This window comes from Acinonyx jubatus, chromosome A2, assembly GCF_027475565.1.
Source record: "Acinonyx jubatus isolate Ajub_Pintada_27869175 chromosome A2, VMU_Ajub_asm_v1.0, whole genome shotgun sequence".
Taxonomy (NCBI): domain Eukaryota; kingdom Metazoa; phylum Chordata; class Mammalia; order Carnivora; family Felidae; genus Acinonyx; species Acinonyx jubatus.
In genome coordinates, this window is record NC_069383.1 from 34,457,537 (window position 1) to 34,475,490 (window position 17,954).

Consider the following 17,954-nt stretch of genomic DNA (forward strand, 5'->3'; position numbering starts at 1 on the left):
ATAATCTTAAAATTCTTAAAATAATAATAATGATTGAGCAGTTTAACATTTGCTATGCACTGTACCTCTTTTCATCATGACAATGATAATCAAATAGGTATTAAATTATACCAATTTTGCAGATGAGGAGTTGAGACACAGAGAATTTAGGTAATAGATTTCATATCTATGAAATGGAAGGCCAGAATATAGATCTAGGTTTTACTACTCAAAGTTTAAAATGCTCACTATTACCTCTTACTTCAAGAGTACTTGCTCCAAATTTCTAAATATTTGCATAAAAATATTATTATGGCACTTGGAGTAGGTAATATAGTATTTTCACCTACTATTTCTGAATTATATTGACTAGAGAGGTTGTAAAGTATAACTAAGCACTCTCTGAATTATCTTCTTTTTGATCAGAAACAGATACACGAGCTTTGGCAAAAGAGAGACAAAAAAAGGACAACCACAATCTCAGTGAGTATATTTTCCTTTTTTCTAAAATTAATAATAATAATAATAATAATAAAGGAGGAAATGCATAGAGATTAAAATATGTGGTCTTTTATTGTCACTCCATAAGTATTTTGAGATCAAATAACCAAAATTAATAGTATATTCTCACTGGTTGAGCTATTTTAGGAAATTTAAATGATGTGAACTCTCAGAAAAGCTACATATTTTACAAAGTGAAACATCTCAAATGTCTCCTTGATCACTCTGTCTGTCAAGCAGGCTGGGTGTGACAGAGACTAGTGCATTTAGTTACATTTGAACTCTAGTGTGACTCATTGACTGAAGGAGATAAAAGAGGCTTTAACAAAATGTACATCACTTAAAAATCAAGAAACAACTCCATGTTCTCATCTTTCTGTGTCAATCTGCTCCTCCCTTCCTGATGATAAGTTATCTGAAAGGTATTGCTTATGTTGTACTGCTGAATTCTACCTCTGCAAAAAATGTCTCTGATGCCTTCCTGGGGGTCAGTTTGACTCTGATAAGGGGTCACATGAGATGGAGAAATATAAGCAAGGGAAGTAGTTTAGCAGCAATGTTGAGCTTGATAGTGTTTGGTCATGTCTTAAGTACTTAACTGTGTCAAGTGAGCTTGACTAATTGAGTGTGAAGCCTTTCTGTTTTGGAAGCCAAATAAAAAAATGACAAGAGAATAAGAATAAAAATAAATAAAAACATTAAAGCTCTAAAACAAACCACGAATGTTCTTACATGTGGTTAGCTGAAATTGATTCTACATGTACCTGTGAACCCTGCATCATATTGCACTTCCTGCATCACAGAGCGATCAGAGTCTTCTGACTATGAGGGAAGAGCTGACAAGTGGTTCTAACTGTCCTCAGGGTCGTTGTGGAGTGACCTGATTCTGATAGCCCTTAGTGGTAGAGCAGATAAGCTTTGGTCCAGATTATGAGACAAGTAGAACATGAGTAGGGGTGGCTAGTTGTTGATAGAAGGGATTCATGCAGCAAGGAACTATGGGCTTCTCTCTCAGTTTTAAACCTGTTAACTCATTATTGCTCTCCTGTTCTTTGCTTCTCTTCTCTACATCTGCAGTTTAAATAACATAAAGTATGATAGGCATGTGGTATGTCCATTGTCAAGTGTTTTCTAATCTGGATTCCCTTACCAGGATATGTTGCTTTTTGGAGATATCAATGTTAAAAAATTTTAATATCATATTTTGAATATGATGAATCTAGAACAATCCCTAAATTTGTGAGGATCATGTCAAGAGGACAAATGAAAACACACTTAGCAGAAATCTAAATTTTAAAAGTTGTAGGTCAAGCTCAATTAAAATATGCTCTGTTCTTTCTAAAGACTGGAAATCCAGGTGTGAATTCAGAATTCTCAGATCATCAGAGCTCTGAGGGAAGATGTCAGGGTGAGGCAAAGCCAGCCTTCAGCCATCAGCCCATCTCACTTCTCTCCCCACTCCTTGTTCCATTCTGTGCCACCAGTGGCCTCAGACATGAACGTGAACACTCATTTTCTACATTTTAGCTCCACATCCACCTGTCTAAATAACTTCCCCTTGTCCACATCTTGAGCCTAGAGGTGAGCACACTGGTGTCATGGTCCTCACTCAGAAGGGTGGACTAAGAAGTGGCCTGCACAGGCTCTGGAAGTGGGCTCAGGGCATTGGGAGGATATTCCTGGAGCAAGTTACCCAATGTAGTTTGACTCTGTGGCTGACTTGCTCACTGGGAAAGGATGTGGTGAGTATGGGTCCAGGATAGGGGCCTCTCTTACCCTGACCTAAGGACAGGAATGAATGAATATATCAAAAGTGTGAAGAGTGAAACCACACATGGCATAGAGTAACTTGGTAATTTCTTAAAACTTGACTGCTTTACAAATAACTACTACTGGGTATGAAAACATTGAGGAACCAAAGTTCTCATTATAATTAGCCATTAAAAATTTATCAAGCACAATCTAAGAAGAGTAGAGGAGGAACTTCTGATATTTTACATAAGGTGCATGTAAATAATAGATTTGGGAGAAATATTCTAAAACTAAACCAGTTCCCTATTTTGAGGTAAAACTGTGAACATCCTTCATAGCTATTCTTCATCTTATATTTAACAGTCTGTTTTATAATATAGAAGTGAGTATGTGTGAACATAGAATTATTAATAATTCTTACTGTGAAATATGTATGTATTTCTATCAGCTGTACCTTTGTTTATTTTCTTTTCTTGTTTTTTAATGTGGTATCATTGTTTTTTGAATCACATGCATAGGGAAAACAGGATCAGCAAAGAGGGAAAACAAACTCTCTCAAGAATCAATTATATTCTAATTTTAGAGTAATCCCAATATATTATTACTGAAGGTCAAATCCATTCATGGTGAATTGCTTTGTACAGACAATTGTTATTCTTTCATGACTTTCCTTGTTTCTGGTAGCAGATCTTAATTTTCAGCATGTATAAAGTATTTTCAAATATTTTTGATATATAATTTTCTTCTTCTTCATGACCTTCTTCTTCCTTCATTTCCTGGAAAACTTTTAAAATGTTACTTTTAGAAGAAAATATTATATAGAAGTATATGTTGTAGTTCTTGATTCTAGGAATATAGCATAGACTATAAGACTACATACACTATACTCTGTGAAACTGCTTTTGATAGGGGTCAATATAGGAAACGCTCTACTTATTTGTATATCTGACATTTATTGAACATTTATTAGATGCATACAATTTCCAAAAGTAATGAATTCATGGAAATGCAAACAGAGAAAACAGTCTCTGAATAAGAATTTATACCAGTAGTTCTCAAAATGTAGGCCCTAAACAAATAGCATCAACATCACCTGGGAGTTTGTTAGAAATGGAAATCCTTGGGCCCCAACCCAGACCTACTAATAGGTTTGGGATATAAATCCATTTTAACAATCCTTCCACATATGTCTCATGCCTGCCAAAGTCTGAAAACCACTATTCTATATATTATTGAAAATTTTTAGGTTAGAAAAATATATTTACAGTCTTATCAACATTTGTTTAGCACCTCCTATATGCCAAGCCCTCTGAAGACAGAAAAATGAGGAGTAAATTGCCCCTGCCTTCAAGGAAGTTACAGTCTAGTTGGGCACACACGCCTACCATGTGCTAAACTTTGTGTCAGGCCTTCAGGTATTGTATGAGAAGAGTAGGCATGATGTAGACCTCAAAAGATTATGATCCTAATGGGCTAATCCGTATGTGAAGTGATGATCCAATAGGAGATATATAGATATATAGATATATAGATATATATATGCAAATATATTTTTCAATATGGATAAGTATTACAGCTTTTCAAAAAAGTGAAAAAAATTGTTTTTGAGAGAAAATGTTTTGAAAACATAGTCAACAATAGAATCACAATTCTAATATTGTTATCTTTATTTTTAGAATTAAATATATTTGAATTTTTATTTTATTTTTGAATACTCTTTTGACTATATGGAAATTATTTTGCTAAATGTTTTTTCAAGATTATTAAGAAAGTTTACAGCTGACCAAAAGTGAATTGTGCTTTAATGAGAATAATCAATGATATTTCTTTTTTGATAGTTGAAAGAAGAAGAAGGTATAACATTAATTACCGAATCAAGGAGCTTGGCACTCTTATTCCAAAGTCTAATGATCCGTGAGTTCGACAGTAATTTCTATAATAATGTTATGGTTTGAATAACTCCCCCCCCCACCAAAATGGATCGGAGGGAGCAGGGGGACGGGAGAACCAATTACTAGGAAACTAAGCAGCTTATGGTAAAAGTAAGACTACTGCTGGTCTTCTTGTTAAGTATCTATTCGAGACTGATGGTTATTAGACGTCAAGGTTGTTACTAACATTTGTCCTTCTGAGACGTAGGAAATAGTGAAATTATTTCTTCTCAGTTCATAGCAGGTCTTTCTATATGACATCAATATTGGCAAATTTAGTGGCAGTATCAAATGTTGTTTACGACACTGGTATACTCCATTTATGGTTATAGCAATCCTTCCAGCGTAAAATTTATATGCACGTGGACATTGAATTGTTGGGTTTTCAGTGGTCTGAACGTTCTGGAGGCAGGCAAGTAAAAAAAAAAGAATTGTAAAAACATGCTGATTGATGCCAACCAATAATTGGTTATTGTAATTAAATTTTCAGCCATGTTTTGGTGTCATCCACACTCAAAGTTAATAAACAAGACATTTGAAGTTGCAGGAACTACCTAATTAATCAAAGCATCAAGTTAGAATGTTAAACGTTTCTCTAAAATATAGAAATATGTTGTATTACATTAATAATGACTTGAAAATGTTTCATTCAAACCGAGAACTGCTCTCTCCTGATACTGGAGATCATCAATTATTCAGAAACAATGATGTTCGATATGGTGATATTAGTGAAATTTGTAAATACTCTTTCCCTGAATCCAAATGTGCCAATTCATTTAGACAATTCAATAATTTGTGATAGAAAGAAGTGTAATATTTATCCTTATGGGCATATTAGATAGAGAAGACATCACGTGGAATGACAGAAAGGCTCTGGATGGAGAATCTGAAGAGCTTGGTCACAGTGTAGGCCCTACTGGTAACTCTTCAAATCTTTTAAAGTCCCTAAGCATGCAACTCTTTCTATTAGTAGAAGAGAATACCCATTTTCCTGATAGGTCTTATTTTTTTTTAACACATAACATATAAATAAACATTTATTCATCAAAAATTTAATCCAAGGCCAAGCTTTTTTGTTTGAATACGTGTTGTAGCTTTTCTTTCTTACATAAACTGCACTAAAATGTATAGTCTATTTTAATTTCTTTAAAATAAAACAAACACATACACAACCTAATTACAGATGGACTTTTAAAAATGCTTATGCTTTTTGTGACAGCATATTTTTAAGCAAGCAAAGTTTACTGACATTTTAATTGAGTTTTTCTAAGGCTTTTAATATAATCTTCCTAAAACAATAACTATTTTAAAAAATGTCTTCTTTTATCAGCATTCATATTTCATTAGCTAATGTACCCATAATTTAATTATACTATCATCATAATAAATACAATAGGCATTAATTTAATAACTTATCAGTAAGTACACAGCACCACAATGATAACAGAAATACTTGGACATATCAGAGGGTGGCCTATTGCCCTCTATTACCTACTTTGTCCTAACAACAGTCAGTGAGTGTCACAAAGGAAATGGAGAACATTAATTAATCTTGAAAGTGATTGGATAAAAGTCAATTAAGAAAAGTTCTAACTGGTGGAGCTAACCCACAGTGCCAGGGAATAGTTATATGCAGAAAGCACGAGACTTTAAGACTGGATTTGGAACCCTAACTGACCATCTTTAGATGTCACCATGCCTGTAAGGCACCAATTGTATGATTGGGTTTTTATAAACATAAAACCAAATAATATATATGAGAATATCATACACATTATAAATCTTGTGTGAGGGATTATTATTCTATATATTTATAGAAAATTTGGTTATAAAAAGGCTTCTTTCTACTTCTAATTCACTGTCTAGAACCGAAAAGGCAAGCTTTTCCTGTAAAGGGCCAGATATTTCTAGCCTAGAAATAAATATTTCTAGCTTTGTTGGCCATATAGTCTGTGGCAACTTTCTAACTCTGTTACTGTAGCATGAAAGCGTACATAGACAATATGTATATGAATGAACATGGCTGTTCCCACTGAAACTTTATTGACAAAAATAGACTGTAGGTTGTAGTTTGTCTACCCATGATCTAGAATATAGAAGATCAATTTACCATAGAACCATATCTGAAAGAGATTATCATTGGGAAAAGTTTATTGTAAGCATTCTTAAGTGTTTTTCTCTTCTTTATGGATCTCAGAAAGAGGTATGATTATTTGTTTTAATTGTATTATGTTGTATGTATGGAAATGATATTTATTTTGGGTCTAATTGAAAACACATTAATTGATCAGATGGTAATGATATCTATATGTGGCTCTGTACACATAGCATAGACAGAAGAGATGCTTAACTGTTAGCTCTGTTATTTCAGACATTCGATACCATTTCTGTTTCAATGCATCTTATCCCTTGGCTTTTGGTGGCCTCGCCTAATACCCTAGTTCTTCTTTTTAGGGTCTGCCAACATGAGTCCCATGTTGAATCCAGAACATAGCCTCTTTAAAACTTGGATCTATGGGCCTAAGGAGTAGTCACTTGTTCTATGAAATTATTTTGGATTCATTTGTTGAATTTTCAGACACTACTATGGATAATCTAACAAGTTATAGAAAATTAATTAGTGGAGATAGAGTGTGGGGATAAAATAGAGGAGGCAAGTTTCATTTTGAAGAAATGTTATTACTATGTTGTGACAATTCTGAAATTAACAAGAAGTGGATCAAAAAAAATAAAACAAGATTTCAGTTTGAGTTTAATACGTTTCATACTAATTTGTTGTACCATTTCAAACCATTTGTTTGTAACCATTACAATTCATAAGAATTTTTAGGGGTGTTTGGGTAGCTCAGTTCGTTGAGCATCTGACTCTTAATTTCAGCTCAGGTCTCAATCTCACGATCCTTGAACCCAGAGTCAGACTCATGCTGACAGCATGGAGCCTGCTTGGGATTCTTTCTCTCCCTCTTTGTCTGCCCCTCCCCAACCCATGCTCTTTCTCTCCCTCAAAAAAAAAAATAAACTTAAAAAATGAAATTCATAAGAATTTTTAAAAACAAAAAATATATCAGATTACACAATTATCTAATATGGGATTTTTCAGATGTGTGCTATAACCTATTAATGGATCACAAAATCAATCACATGAGAAAGATTCAGCATTTTTAAGAAAAGAAGGAAGAATAGTATTGGTAATATTAGAGTATTACATATTACACCTAAAGAGAATACTAATATGTGGTGAAACATTTTTTTGCAGATTTATGCACTGAGAATACACTGGTTCATGGTAGAAAACATAGTTCTTATGGGAGACACATTTGAGAAAGTGTGAAATCCACAGATTTTCAAAAACAGCATTGAATTAAGTGAGGAAAACTGGGTCTCATCTTCTAAACACCACGTGCTCTTGGGCAAATAGCAGAAACCATGAAGTGGTTGACCTCTGAGGACCTTTCCAGCTCATGATTAGAATAAACTTAGTGGTTGGCTTAGGGAATCGGAGCCAACACCTAGAGACATTTTGAATTCTATGAAGTTGCCATTTTTATGTATAAAAAACATTTGGAAATTTGTATTTCATTGCTAGGTCAGAAGGGTAAGGTCAGAAGGGAAAATAATATAGTGAACAGCTATAGTTGAAAAAAGTTATATGCTGAAAAAAATTAAATGAGAAAACAAACAACCAAGGAACGACAATCTCTTGATCATTGATTGGAAAAGAAATGAAAACCAAATGAAACTAACAAACATGAAAAGTAAGAGCTTCCACAGATGTGTGGTAGTGGTCCACCTCATATATGCCTTATATAATCATATTTATAAAAACTCATATTAGTGGAGATAAAATATACTGTCAGAGCATGAATTATTCTATTGGTGCTAGCAAATTACTCTTGTTTTTCTGCTTTGTTATTTATAAACTGGATGACAGTTTTTTAACTAAATTGATCTGTTTTTTTTCCTCTGTTGTCAGAACTTGCTCCTGCTTTTGTATAAGAATGGTGGTTGAAGCAGTAAATGAGACTTAGGAAGACTTTCTAAATTAGAAGTGTAAAACGTTGATTGAAGGAAAAAAATATCAAACTTGTTATGGTGTCTTCTTTCTTTCTTCTTTATTTTTTAGTGCTTTTAGGTGGATATGCTCTCCTAAGATGACAACAGACTGTATTCTCCATAGTTTACCCTGGCCACATTCCTAATCTAATGTGTGCATTAGAATGCATAGCTTTTAACTCCTAAAAGTTTTAAGTTCTTCAAGGAGAATCATTTTGTAGAAAATGAAAAGCCAGTATCTACATTTATTCCTTAGGCATGCCTTTATGTGTATTAACGTTGCTGTCATAATCAATGTTTTTAATGCCTAGCTGCTTGAAATTATCTTGAGAGAAAAAAATCTCCTTAATAAATTTGGAAAACAAACATATTTTTTAATGTTTATTTATTTTTGAGAGAGACAGAGAGACAGAGCACCAGTGCGGGAGGGCAGAGAGAGAGGGAGACGCAGAATCCTAAACAGGCTCCAGGCTCCGAGCTGCCAGCACAGAGCCCAATGCAGGGCTTGAACCCACGAACCACGAGATCATGATTTGAGCCAAAGTCAGATGCTCAACCAACTGAGCCACCCAGGCACCCCAAAAACATTTTTAAAAGAAACCTCATACATTAAAATGGTTTTAAAATAGAGTGAACTTGAAAAAAAATAATGCAAATGGTATCAGGTAGAAATTGTTGGAAGACCCATTGTGTGACTTCTACAAGCATTTTGAAGGTTTATTTTATACCTAAATAAACATCACCTTAAACTTCAAAGTTGACCAGAGGTATCCTTTTCCTGTTATTTCTTCTGTTCTTCAAGTTTTTCCTCTAATGAGAAGAAATGAAACAAAATTAGTACCATAAGCCTTCTGCTGATGCTTAGAGTTTTAATTCAGGAATCCAATACCTTTTTGAGTTACAAGTACTTTTTTAGTTTAATGACAAAAGTAGCCTCTTTCTGCATAACCTTCCCATCACCTGCTAAGTCACTGTGAGTGGATGAGACCAGCAGCTCTTAGACAACTGGCAAAGCATTTGCACGCTTTAGACAGACTCTGGTAATGGGTTGGTGCCTTCTAACAGAAGATAGCTTAACCAGGCCCTAGTAAGCATTTTCACCTGCTGGTAGAAAAAGTAGCATCTTCCTTTAATTTGTTATGGCTAATGGAATTATCATCTAACCTGAACATGCAAGGAGGCATGTACAAGTCAGATTTTTCATAAACTATATCTTCCCACTTCTGGTCACTTAACGAATACATATTAATTTCAATATGTCTCATATAGATCATAGAAACCAAAAGTACATGCAGTATAATATCATCTTAAAATTTTCCTACATGCTCACTGTATGTTGTATTAAAAATAATCTCATGACTCTAAACTAAAACTGCATCAAGGTTTACAACAGCTCTGGTGAACTTTTAGCGATTAGCTTGGCCTCATTCTCCACATGTATTCTTAATTCTCATATAGGATCAAATTCTTCGATGTATTTTTTTCAGATGTTAAAATCGGTAGCCTATTTTGTGATTCCAGATTTATCATTTCTCCTGTCTTAAAAATAAGTTTTAATAAAATACTTTTTCTGTGCTATAACCTGAAAGGTTATCTGGTTGTATTTAATTATATTTACTTATCTTAAACTTATTTAAAAATAGTCATCCGGTTTTGTAAAAAAGTATTGATGGCTTTTGTGCAGAAAAATTTGCCCAACGATTCTAGAAAGTTTTGCTCTATTGCTTAAAGTGATGTTGCCAAACTCTGATTTGTTTCACAATCACTCAGGATCACTATTCAGAAGAAACCTTTTTTTTTTCTTAGAAGCATAAAAGCAACCTTATTAGAAAGTAGGTTAAAAGATTGGTACATTTGAAATGATCTTAAAAAATTTAGGCTTAAGTCCTCAGTAATGTACATTTCCTAGTTCATTAATGCAGAAATACCGCACATAGATTTTAATCTCGGAGTTAATAATAAAAGCAATTTTCACTAAAAATATAAAAACTGTAATGGTAGAATCATGATATTGCATTTAGCTCTCCCACAAAAAGTCACTTTATTACTTTCTTTTGACACTTATTTTCATTCTGGGATTAATTTTACTATATAAGGGCTTCTTAACTATTCTATTAAAATTTCTATTCAGAAGCAATAATATCTAAGAGTGAATAATAGTCATGTAAATCATTATTTCATATTAATGTAAAAGATTTTGTAAGTTCTTATGAATTCTGCTGACATGCACAATTGTGAAAAGGTTATCTCTCCGTTCTGTAGTGATACGCGCTGGAACAAAGGAACCATTCTGAAAGCATCAGTGGAGTACATCAAGTGGCTACAAAAAGAACAACAGAGAGCTCGAGAATTAGAACACAGACAGAAGAAATTAGAGCAGGCTAACAGGAGGCTTCTACTCCGAATTCAGGTTTTTATAAAAATGTTGCCATGAACCACATAGCTTATATATGACTTATCCATCATCGGTTTTATTCATTGCCTCATTTATTTTTTTCTTATTAACAATTATTTTTCCTTCTGAAGGATTATTTTATTGCCTTTTAGAAGCTCATGAATTGGGTTGTTTCAATTAGATTTTGATTAGAAGTCCAGGATCAAGGTGGCTTTGGAAATAAGTGAATGACAACGGCTAATTGCAAAATGCAGAAAATAGAACAAATTTTATAAACACACAGTACTATCCCAGCTGAAAAATAATAAGTAAAACATTTGTATCTCTAGATAAAATTGGACACTAAGGACTAAATTCTTCTCTCTCCCTTTTATTTCTTTAGTAACATTGCTATGGATTTCATTGCCCCAAGGCATATTGTGCCAGTATATATTAAGTCACTCCTCATCTGTTCATGTGACACAAAATATCAAAATATGGGTTTTCATAACTCCCAATATTTTTAATGTGAGCATGCTTATTGCCAGGTAAAGCACTACTCTGTTTCCATGAAATGGTCTTATAGTGAGAAATTAATCAGGAAGAATAAGTGAAATATTTTCCACTATCTCCAAATGGCTGTATTGTAATCTGAGCCACTATGAACCATTATATGTTATGTATTCCTTAGACAGCAATGGGAGGAGAATTTTTTTTAATCTGTATAGTTTTCTCAGGGTTATTTTTCAGGTACTAGAAATATACTAGATTCCATTACTTTGCAAAGAATATTATAGTATGTATTACTCTTCATTTTGAATGCTTGTTAGTATTTTGTTTCTATTTCTGCTTTTCTGGTTTTCTAGAGTAAAGTCAACCTTCAAAGTCATTATTTAATTATTCTCATTTGAAATTGCAGGAACTAGAAATACAGGCTCGTGCTCATGGTCTGCCAGCCCTGGCTTCACTTGGCACAGTTGATTTAGGTGCTCATGTCACCAAACAACACACCCATCTTGAGCAGAATTCAGTAGACTATTGCCAACAACTGACTCTGTCTCAGGGGACCAGCCCTGAGCTCTGTGATCAAGCTATGGCCTTCTCTGATCCTTTGTCACACTTCACAGATTTATCATTTAGTGCCTCTTTGAAAGAGGAACAAAGATTGAATGACATGCTACTGGATGACACAGTATCTCCATTTGGAACAGATCCTCTGCTGTCTGCCACTTCCCCTGCAGTTTCCAAAGAAAGCAGTAGGAGAAGTAGTCTTAGCTCAGATGATGGCGATGAGTTATAAAAAACAGACAGGCTCGATTCATCAACTGGGAAGCAATTCTATGCAGGTGCTATGCAATTACGTTCTGTTTCATATATTGCTTTGGCTTAATTTTTCCAAAAGGAATATACCGTTCAAGAGAAACTGATTATAAACGACAGAAGAATTCACAGGAAGAAGAAACATGGTGTTGAAGATTATTGAGAACAAAAAAGGAATTTTTCCTCTTTGACTAAGATGTCCAAATCTGCCTAAATTTTGTTTTCCTGGAAAGAGGTACAACATAAGAAATAGCTCTCTACTGATGTTTTAAAAGTAGCAATGGAGTGATGTACCATTGGAACTAACACACTGCAGGGAGTAAACCTACTGAAATATACAAACCTTTTCTTATTCACTTCTAACTCCTTCCTAGTCCAGTCTTACCTTAGTTTTCAAGTATCAAGCTCAACAGACTTGGTAGTTCATTGCCTTTCTCCACTATCTAATGGGATGTGTTGGTTAAAGTTCAAATTTGATAGAGGAAATAGTTAAAAGACACTGTTATCTGTCACTTCTAATTGAAAAGTGAATCTATAATGAACATTAGAATTTTCCGCAATAAAATACCAAAAATATATAAAAACTTTGCTTTCTAAAATTAGGCCCTAATTCCTTTAGTCAGTTCAATTATAGTAATTCTAAGAATATCTTTGCATATTTATGGAGACATTCTATGTTCAAAGAAGGAACACACTGAATACTTTCCTTAAGAATCTGCACTGAAAATTTACCACTTCACACAAACATACACTTACACACAGGCACACAATGTAGGTAGTATATTTCCTTTTTGTTTTCCTTCACTTTTGTGATTTTCTAATCAGCATCAGAAACCACAGTCCAAATCATCTCTTTTTCAACAAAAAGAGATGTTGGATAATCAATTTCAGTAAGTAAAATACACACACATACACACACACACACACACACACCTACTAGGAGAATTCCTCAGCTATCTAAAATTTATCGCTGTCTTTAAAAATGCATGTAAATTAATTAGGTGATACTGTTTTGCTCCAAATTGACAACATGGAAAATTAGTTTTCCAACTGACAAAATCATTTGTAAAACAGACTCTTCGTTATTACGTTGAGCTCTGACTGGAGGACAAATCTCCATTCCCATAAGTACTTAGAGCACCCTCTGACTTTGCTAGCTATGTTAGTATTTGTTAAAAATTGTGTGACTATAATGCTTTATTCAAAATTTTCTCTTTTGAGCTTGGGATTGGGGTTGACCTACCAAGGCTGTTGCTCAGTGCTGGACTTCTATGATTGCTCATCTGATCAATGAGTATTTTATGGAGAGATACTCAAACTGCAATGCATCCTGTGAAAATGTAGAACACATGAGCAAGATATGGTCTTACTCCTCAGAGAGTAACAAGACTGCATGAGAAACAACAGCAGAAAATAGAAGACACACGAATTAAACTCTACATGGTACAGTATAAGCTGTAAATATAGAAAGTCAGAGAAAATGAAAACGAATAAAGGTTGGAGAATCACAAACCTCTATGGGAAGGTAGAATGTAACTTATTTTAAAATCATAAATTTGGATAAGGGGAAGGCATATTAGAGAATAATATCAACCAAATGGTAAAAGTGAGAATAAGTTGAGGATGTGTCTTCATGGGACATTCGTTAGAAAGTTCCGGCCACCCTAGAGGATGCCAGCTTGAAAGTCCTGGAAAATAATATTGGCAACATGTTGTACAAGACCTTGAATACTAGAATGAAATGATATGGTATAAATTGATTTTTTTTTTTACTGGAAGAGATAAGCCTAAAAATTAAAATGCTACTGTACATTACTAAAGTAATTTGGAGATAATCTTTCTTGACTATTAACTTCGGGATAACTTTTTGAAAGGGTGCTTTAGGTATTACATATAGGGAACTATGTCATCATGAAATTTGAGACATAATGCTAATGAAAGTGGGAACATATTAAATTCTTATGGTCTAATAATTACCTCAGGCTTAGCTTATAACATTAGTCCAGAGTTTGGAGAATTAAAATGATTTTTATTGTTTGACATGGAAAAATAATTCTAAATTTATGGGAATAGTCATTAGATCCAGATAGATAAATTCATCTGAAATATGCCATGTGAAAAGAGCGATAAGATACACTTCCTCAAGAATTTCCAAGATATAATATACTTCTCACTTTATGGTAAAATCCCCCTTTATTATCTGGGTCAATAGTTTACTATTACAATATAAATCATAGAAAAGATAGACTCATATTTTTGAGTCCATGTAAAACACATTCCAGATAGAGGCTGATCTCTATTTTCATTTTATCCAGTATTCTCATTTCTTCATATTCTGAGAAGACTTGCATTCATGATGTCATTACTCCGTCATTATTTTCCATTTTGTTAAAATACTACTGCGCAACCCTGAAACACATTCCTCATAATCTTAGCTAATGGAAGAGCTTGCCACAGGTGGTAGAGCCTGGACAAACGAGATCTGGAAAGGGTACGACTAATATTTGCTGCTACTTTCAGATTGTAATAGCTACCAGGGGACTGTAGAATAGGTAATGGATTTTTAAAAACTGAGTAAAGAGTGGTGCTCTGTCACACTTAACTGAAATAGATTAAAAAATTAATTTTAGTCAGTAGTTCTTAACTTTTTAACGTGTTGAGAATCTAATGAAAGTTATCGACTCCCCAGAAAAATACAGAGTTGTATATACAGCCGAAAATTTGCATGTACCTAAAGGTTTTACGAACCTCCTGAATGTCTCATTGAATGCCAGGTAAAGAATTCCTCTATCAGTTCTGTTACTTTAATGGATAGAATTGTAGCTATGTATCTCTCAAGAGCTAAGTGAGTAGTTACTGTTATATACAGTGATGGAGGAGGGAGCCCTAGTTATCTGTATATCACTCTCTCAACCCCCAAAGTGAGGAGGTTGCCTAGGAAAGTGAAAGTGTACCAAACACTAGACTATTCACAAAGGAAGTAGACCCCTTCTTATAAAGACCTCTACTTATAAAGTAGACCCCTTCCCCTGTTGTTTATATACCTCCTGTTATATACTCATGTTATATATTCATAGGCCAGTTTCTCTGTGATTATTGGATATAGTAAACATCTGATGTTAACATTTTAAAATGAGCATATAAATATCAAAAATATATAAATCAAAAGCAAATTATTTGAGTACCTAAGAATCAAGAGAGATCCTGGGGAAACTGATGGATGTCTACAATATTTTTGTAGAAATGAGACTTACTACAGTAAAACAGGTATATTGTTTATCAAACAATTTTGTTACAAAAAGCATCGGCTATCGCTGGACTCTAATATACAATTAACCAAGCTTTGTTCATTCAAAGAATCAATGCATAATTGTAATTATAATAAAGTTTGTTTAAAATAAGATAAAAGTTTTATTTTAATTACTTTTTGTTATCTTTTCAAGATAATGTCTCATTCAATCTTTTGTCTCTACTTATTATAAAATATTGGCTATCATCTTTTCATGGATTCACATTAAGCAGCCTTTCTAATTCCAAATTATCTTGAAATAACAAGTGCCTCCTATGAGTACCTCTTCATATTTTTTTCTTTATTAGTGTCCTTTCCCATAACTTGCAGAATTTATATATACAGACTAACTTTTCTCAGTTTACGGACATGATATCAGTGACTATAGCCTTCTTTCTGTGGGTACAAAAGTTCTAAATAATAAATACACAGATGAGCTAAAGACATTGAGAAATAGCCTTCCTCATTTTTTTTAACTCATTTTTTTCCACTCACATGACTGTAAATAAAATATTTAATAGCTCTTACTTTAAAAAAATTAGGCATGAGTTTCTTGATTTGGCATGCTCATTTACCTTTATGTCAGGGGAGAAGTTAGATTTCTCAACGTTAAGAAGAATGTATTTTTTCTTTGTTTTGCTAGATTGAGTCATATTTGAATTTTATTATACTTCAAAGTATCATGAAAATACTTTTTTTGCGGTTCTGATATTGTGGAATTTTGATGTTTAAATTAATAAATGTCATAACTATAAGTGTTTTAATGTTTTTACAATATCCCTAGGCTGATATTTAGTGATCTTATAATATCTAAGATGTAGATGAAAACTGGAATCAATTAATCATTTGCTGTGTTATCAGCACTAGATCAACCATCTGGGTTTCTTGAAAACACCTGAAGGATTGAATTTTGCTTCAGTATTGATAATGACACAGCCCATATACGCTAGATGGAATGACATCATTTGCCCTTCCAGTGGCCCGCATGTTGATAAGTATAAGATGTCAACTTGAGTTAGTGTAAGTTACATATACAGAGATTTCATTAAATGTGCTTAACAAATACTAAACACATTTAGAGTGTTGCTGATCTAATGTGTCATATGACCTTCCTATAATCATTAGTCTTTGCATATACCAATATTTTTCATTTGTATAATATTTAATTTGTAAACAAGGAAATGATTAAAAAACGGATAAAAATAGTTATCTTAAAATTTTTGTGTTACCTTTTTTCTGTGAAGTTCATAGAGAATTTGAGTGTATAAGAGATTATCAGAAAATACTTATTTTGATTAAAAAAAAACAACCTCCCACTGGATTCAACTAATTGAATCATGAAATGCTACTATTCATTGTTGTATACATAAAAGGGAATATTTTGTCTTCTTCCTGTGAAAGGATTTATGTATGTATTTCTACATATCCAAATTGTTTCTCTTAACCCTCAGTAAAATGTGTTTTTCCTACATTTATTTAATAGGCTTCAAGAATAAAGCTAAAGACTTTTGTGTTTGCAATGCTACCTCCCCCATTCCTGCACTACCATTTTTTTTCAAAAATTCTGTATTGTCAACTTTATTTTTTCCAAAGAAATAAATTCTGTATCTGTGTTATTTAAAACTGGTGGTTATACGTAACAAACAAATGAGAAAATATGCAAAAGAAATGGTAGATTATTATTTTGCTGAAAGAATTATATACGATCAGAAAGTTACATGTTATGTTAGTCTTTAATATACTAAAGTTTAAAAACTAACTAAATTCAAGGATCTTATCTAACAGCACTGCAGTTGCTTATGGCATACAAGGCTAAAACTAATTTAGCTATTTAATCTTAATAATAACAATGTAGTTAAAAATCTTTGACTTTAATAGTGTTCTATATATATGAATAGCTAAAGTAACGTTCCTATAACTGTAATCTAACATTGCTTAGATCAAGAAAACATTGCTAGTGTAATGAGACCATAGAATTTGTAATTATTGCTATTTTTCATTTTTAATAACAAAGTATGTGTCTTATTTTATAGGAAAATGAAGAAAATTGGTGTATACTCTAATACATACATAAATCTTTGTGCACACGCTTTAAAAATGTACCAATATTTTCTTCGTATATATTAAATGAATGCATACACTTATTAAATGCTTTAATGTACTTTTTACTCTGCCTTTGTCTATAGACTGCACTGGAAAATGCAGAATGTGGGTTAATCATCTGAAAGGATACTTAACAGCCCCGAGACTTCACAACTGACAACTGCTCACTACACAGTCCATGCTGAAAACAGTGATCCAATATTTCCATATTAATGAAAATAATTGTTACATTCTTTTTTTTAGTCTCCTGCCATCTGCCTTTCCATGCTGTTATGGTTTTGATTTATGGGAAATATTTATCAAACTCTTGCAAATTTGCTAACAGGCATAATTGTAAGTGAAATCACTAAGAAACTCTGCAAAATATTTTAATATACTAGATGGTCCCCAGACAATCTAAGATAAATAGAATACTGTATTTTAATATGTAAAACATTTTAAAGCTGCTAATTGGTATTGACTAGACCTATCCCTTGATAATGAAATTAATAAGGATTTCAGTTAAATGTTAAGACACTGTGATATTTAATACCATGTTTATGAATTTTCTTCTACATACCTGCTTTAAAAATAATAAAACAGGATACCTTTGAGTTGACTATAGAAAATAATATTTTATATTCAAATACAGGTGCATTCCTTTTTTTAATTT

General features: G+C 33.0%; 1 protein-coding gene across 5 annotated transcripts in view; it reads left to right on the plus strand.

Annotated features, from left to right (window-relative positions):
- Positions 1 to 16,822, plus strand: part of TFEC (transcription factor EC) — a 137,168-nt gene extending 120,346 nt beyond the window's left edge. For 3 of the 5 annotated variants that reach the window (XM_027075313.2, XM_027075315.2, XM_015067340.3), the window contains 4 exons: positions 406 to 462; positions 4,071 to 4,146; positions 10,479 to 10,626; positions 11,510 to 16,822. In XM_027075313.2, coding sequence (XP_026931114.1) covers positions 406 to 462; positions 4,071 to 4,146; positions 10,479 to 10,626; positions 11,510 to 11,890 — 662 coding nt within the window. In that variant the 3' untranslated portion in view covers positions 11,891 to 16,822. The remainder of the gene's footprint in view (positions 1 to 405; positions 463 to 4,070; positions 4,147 to 10,478; positions 10,627 to 11,509) is intronic. The other 2 variants (XM_027075314.2, XM_053218181.1) reach the window with 1 other exon arrangement.
- Positions 16,823 to 17,954: the final 1,132 nt, after the last annotated feature.